General features: G+C 34.6%; 1 protein-coding gene across 1 annotated transcript in view; it reads left to right on the top strand.

The window, feature by feature from the left end:
• The window catches only part of Pde1a (phosphodiesterase 1A, calmodulin-dependent), a 223373-nt gene that overhangs the window by 175705 nt on the left and 41668 nt on the right, over positions 1 to 6000 (top strand). Inside the window, exon 7 of the mRNA XM_013030653.1 lies at positions 4449 to 4549. Within this exon, the coding sequence (XP_012886107.1) occupies positions 4449 to 4549 (101 nt within the window). The remainder of the gene's footprint in view (positions 1 to 4448; positions 4550 to 6000) is intronic.

The following is a 6000-nucleotide window of genomic DNA, read 5'->3' as shown; positions in this document are numbered from 1 at the left end:
GTCTGGGGGTGGAGGGAGCTGCCTGCCATGCACATCTGGAGTGTGGAAAAGATGTCCCTGCTTTCCCCATGCTCCAGCTGGGCCATCTGCATTGGTATCGGCCAACATCCATCTTTACCACTCATTTGTGGTGAATTCTCCCTATGATCGACTTCCTTTTTCTTGACCTCAGTTTCCTCTCCTGCAAAATGGGCACAGGAGCCCCATTATCCTTATCCTGACAGCATGGCTAATGGGGAGCCAATTCTAGTCAGTGGTGTCAAGCCAGAGCTAGGCCAGCTTCCTGCCACCAAGACACGTCCTTAGCCAGCCCAGAATGTGGCTGCACACAAGGCTGGCACTGTATTGCTTGAGCCACGGTGCCACTTTCTGTTTTTTGCTGGTTAACTAGAGTTAAAAGTCTCAGACTCGGGGCTGGGAAGGTGGCTCAGTGGTAGAGCACTTGCCTTGCATGCATGAGGCCCTGGGTTTGATTCCTCAGCACCACATAAGCAGAAAAAGAAAAAAGTTGGAAGAGGCCCTTGAGCTGAAGAGCTGAGGGACAGCGCCCAGGCCCAGAGTTCAGGCCCCACGACAGGACCTTCCCCCCCAAAAAATAAAATAAAATAAATGACTTCTCATGTAACAGTTTAGAAGAATAAGTGTGGGCTTGGGAGAGCACCAGACATAGATTTGACACCATGCTCTGCCACTTCCCAACTCACAAGCTCTCTACTTTGGTCCCATTGTGAGTAAAGTGTGGTTAATAGTACTGGCCACCTTACAGGATGTAATGAGGAGTCATTAAATCATATTTGAAAAGCACCTAAGGTAGGGCTAGACACTCAGTTATTAACACCTGTGATTAGTTATTATAATGCTCAAACTTTCTATTCTGGCAAGTGATAACAAACCACCTGGACCTATTCAGAGTGAAAGCAGTAAAAATTGTTTAATCTCATAATTTTGCATTAAAGAAGTCATTATTTATGCTCTTTTAGGTTGACTAGGAACTAGGATGTCAACATGATTTTTATTCAAAATTCATCACACACTAAACGTATACTTTATTACACACAATATTTCAGATATAAAAATTACATCTTAAATCACAGCTCTGTTAGCTTTAGCCCTTTGTATATCCGATAGAAATTCTATTTTTGAATTTCTAATTAGTTAAAAATTATATTTTTAAATTTCTAATTAGTTAGAAATTCTGTTTGAATTTCCAAATTCAGGTCTATTCTTAGAAAAATATATTTAGTACATTGCTTCTCTTGCATCTATAGAAGGAAGAGAAATCTTGGAATCAAATCAATTGTGTTTGAATTTCTGTATTCACCAATTGGCTTTGTGACCTTCGGCCTGTGAATTCAATCCTTTAGGATCAGTTTGTTATCTGACATAATGATGCTTACCTAAATGGTAAACAGAATGTTTAGGTCATGTTAGGTCCTTCTCCTTTGCCATCATTCTATAAACAACAACAATAATTGTTACTCCTGATACATTTTGTGCACTGTACATTTTAGAGAAAAATCTGCCTGGGCATTGCTCTAGGCAATATGCAGATAGCATTTTAGATGAAACTGGATGTTTTTCCTCTGCTTGCCACTCCTTATTTTAACCCTTCAGTCCACTGGGAGTTAGTTGAGCCTCAGTTTTTATGCTTTGCTGTTCTAGGCAGAAAGAATGATGTAGTTCACTCTCCTACTCTCTAGCTTGTCCTTAGTATTTTTTTTCTCAGTTGTGGGGCTTGAACTCAGGGCTTTTGAGATATCCCTGTGCCTCTTTGTGCTCAAGGCTACCAATTGAGCCACACAGCTCCACTTAGGATTTATTTTAAAGTTCACAAATTTAAGCATCCACTTTTCTGAGTTAGAAGTCTCATGTGACATTAGCATAAGGTGAATCAGCAGCTAAAAGCTGACCATCAGTCAGCAACTCACCTTTTACAAAAACAAAACAAAACAAAAAACCCACCCTTTTCAATTGTGAAAAAGTAGTGTTTCTCCCTCCCCAAACTATTCTGTAATATGAACTTAATCACAAAGCCATGGTGTGGCACTAAGTAACTGGAGTTCATAGAGGATGTTCTAATTGGGGAAGAGAGATTAATTAGAAAATACAGGAAATATATTTATAATCAATTTTGAGAGCTAGAAAGTTAATCATTTTAAATACTAATCTAATCTCTAATTGTAATCCATCTCTAATTTTCTTTTGCTCTGATAGCTTCATATTTGATGTTTTTTATAATAGTAGCTAATGCTTGCTGCTAAGACTAATAAAAATTATAAATCCATAAATAAATATAACCAGCAAAAATACTTTAAGGAAATAGGTGTTATTTTCCCCCAAGGAACATTGTTTAATAAAACACTGGGTTTGTGGGTTATTAAAACTGGTTTAATTTGATTTTTGTTCATTTCATGGGTGTATAATTCCACAGTCTCAACAGAAGCATTGCAGACTCCATCTCAGTTCAGACCATAACACAGGGCTTTCATGGGATCACTTTCTCTTTTTATTTTTTTAATGCCACAATTAAGCATATCCATGCACAGGACAGCTAGTTTTATTAGTCCCTTTTGTTTGAAACAGTCATTCCTGCTCTAGCCATCCAAATAGGAACTATTTGTACAATCAGTTAAGATATATTAGCTGGTATTTTCCAGATTGAATGCCCTAAACAAAATAACATGGTAAGTTCAATTAAATGTCATTTATGTAACTATATGACAAGGCTTGTGGTGGGAACAACACCTATGCTAACTGTTAACATTTAATAAAAAGAACAGAGGAACAATCACTATTTCCATGTTGATTTTTCTATTAACAGATATTTAAAAATCAGGAACCTCTAATCCCAAGGTTTCTTTCCACTGCTCCCTATTACCTTCTTCTTAGGCAAAACTAGTAAAATACAATCCAATAAATAGCAAGCCCCTGATATATATCAAACACCACAATAGGTTCTGTGAACGAAGCAGGAATGAGTAAGCTGAGGCCCTTGAAAACTCTGAAATCCAGTTGTAACTTCCTCCATCTTGACACCCTACTGCCTTTTATATAAATTGATTAATTGTAATCAAGATAGGCCATCAATTCTTCCTATACTCCCCAATCCCTTTTCAGTCCAACTTAAATTGCCTCTCTAACACAATTATTCTATTGGCGTTTTCTGTTCCCACACATACCACTATCGTGTAATTCTAACTTTTTCTTGGTATTAAAAATTATTCTTCCCCTTACTCTGCATTTAACTTTCAATCTTTATCCATCTTCCAAATTCCACTATTATCAAACAGCTTTTCTACCTGTGTTTAAATTGCCTCTTTCTCCTATTAGCTTTTTTTTTTTTTACCAACTATGCAAATAGTATATATGATATTTTTCTGCTGTTTTCTGTAAGGTTCTTTGTTTCAAATCCATTAAAAGAATACCATTAGTAGAAAGCTCAATATCATTTTAGATCCTGCATTCTGAATATAAGTTCCATTCACTTGTAACACTGCATAAAATAACTTTCTGTGACCAAGGAAATTATTTATATCTGTGCTGTTCTATATGGTAACCATTTTCCACATCAGCAAGCATGTGGATTTGGCTATTACTTTAGATTCAAACATACTATATCTTATATTTATTTTAAATTTAAATTTTCAATATGGTTGCCATATTGAACAGTGCAACAAAAATATTATAAGAAATGTAAGTAGTTCAAAATGATTTAATTATTACTAAATAAAAACCCTACATTAATGGAAAAAATTGTTTAGCCACTTGGTTGATGAAAGAACAATATACACAAAGTGAATAGTTCTGGATCTTCATAATGAAAGAAATTCTTTATGAAGTTTAACTGCATGGTCATATATAAGCTATTATTAGAAAATTGGATAGATCCTCAGAAACTATTCTAAAATCTTTAAATTTTAAATAAAATCTTTAAAATCTTTCAATTTAAAATCTTTAAATATAAAATAAAGTTCAGCTTATCTCATGAACAAAGTAAATATTTTCAGCTTAAAGATGGAAATGTTCTTCATGTTAGGCTCTTCTATAATTGTTTAAAAATTCACTTTAACAATGGTAAGCTATATGTTAAAGGAAATCACTAATCTATGAGTGATTTCCTAAGAACTCAAACTGGTACGGCTGTGAATTAAAACTCCAGTCAGAGTTAATTGTATAAATAAAAGAAAGTTTTCTTTTTTCAAATTAACAAAGACAGTTTTATTTTGAATTGAAAATTATTGAATTGAGAAAACTATGAAACAATTGTTGACTTCACAAAGTTTTACAACACTTGATTAATAGAAGCAAAGAAGGAAGAAAATTTATTTTAAATAACTATGATATTTTATATTATTTTGCATGCTGAGTGCCCTGAAAATATTTTTTATGAAAAGATAGTATGATTTCTCCTTTATAATTCTGATGGACTCTTTTCTTTATTCTCCTAGCACTGGCTCACTGAACTGGAAATTTTAGCAATGGTCTTTGCTGCTGCTATTCATGATTATGAGCATACAGGAACAACCAACAATTTTCATATCCAGACAAGGTACACTCAGTAATGTATTCACCTTTATATGCTAAAATTGAACATTTATTTTTCTGTCTGTTTCAAGAAGTTTTTAACTAAGATTCTAATAAAAGAGAGGGTTAATGCATTTTTCAAAAGATTCCTTAAGTTGTAACCATGGAAATCAACGTCTGTTTTTCAAGGAACTTGTATATGTTTTCTGGTTATAGAAATACATAAAACAATCTCTACCCAGAACTTACACTGTGAAGTATCACTCAAATCAGAAATCTACTCAGATAAATCTTACAACACATTGTCTAAGGTTTATTTCATTATATCTTTGCAAGTAGTAAAACTGCACTTCTAGAAAAAAAATCCAGGGATTAAAGAAATCTCATCCTCATGCCTTTATCAAGTAGTGCATTTAGAATAATTAGAAAATAAGATTCTTTTATGATGTTATGATGGCAATTATTTGAGTCAAAACTCTAGAGTAGATGTATACTATACTTAGTGTACCAGTCCAAAGATTAGTGTTTAATCTTTCTTTATAGGTTGACGGACTTTGACAAATGTGGAATGTCATGTATTTGCCATTTGAGTATCCTACACTACCCTAAAAACCCCTTGGTGGTTTGTGGATTCAGTTCTGTCTTTTCTATTACTTCTGGCAAGCACTGACCTTTCTAATGTCTCATCAGTTTTACCTTTTCCAAAATGTCATGTAGTTGAAGTTTTGTAATATATACCTTTTCAAAATAATTTTTTCATTTAGCAATATTTGTTTAAGGTTTCTCCATGTTTTCTCATGGCTTGATAGCTCATTATTTTTTATTCCTGAGTAATATTCCATGGTATAGATCTGCCAAAGTTTGTCAATTCACCTAGTGAAAGAAATCTTGATTGTTTACAAATGCTGGCACTTATGAAGAAAGCTACTATAAAAATGCATGTGCAAGTTTTTGTTAACATAGCTGATAATTTAATTTTTATTTGTTTTATTTTGTTTGTGTCAGTACTGGAGCTTCAACTCAAAGCTTGTCTGTTGTCTGTTAGCTTTGTCATTCAAGGAGGTACAGTACTACATGAGCCACACCTCCCTTCCACCCACTTTCAGTTCTTTATTTGTTGTTGTTGTTTGTTTGTTTGTTTTTGGTGTAGGTCCTTGAGCTTAAACTCTGGGCCTAGGCACTGTCCCTCAGCTTCTTGTGCTCAATGCTAGCACTTGGTCACTTGAGCTACAGCTCTGCTTCCAACTGTGTTTGGTGGGTAATTGAAGACAAGAGTCTCCCAGACTTATTGCTTAGGTTGGTTTAAATTGCAGTCTTCGATCTCAGCCTCCTGAGTATTTAGGAATACAGACATGAGCCTCCAGAGCCTGAATACACTTCCAGCTATTTGGTGGTTAATTAGAGATAAGAGTCTCACAGACTTTCCTATCCTGGGTTGGCTTGTACTACAATCTTCAGATCTTAGCCTTCTGGGTA

Source organism: Dipodomys ordii, unplaced genomic scaffold (genome assembly GCF_000151885.1).
Source record: "Dipodomys ordii isolate 6190 unplaced genomic scaffold, Dord_2.0 Scaffold5, whole genome shotgun sequence".
In the NCBI taxonomy this organism is placed as follows: Eukaryota; Metazoa; Chordata; class Mammalia; order Rodentia; family Heteromyidae; genus Dipodomys; species Dipodomys ordii.
Note: the sequence above shows the minus strand (reverse complement) of the source record. Positions and strands in the feature narration are given on the sequence as shown.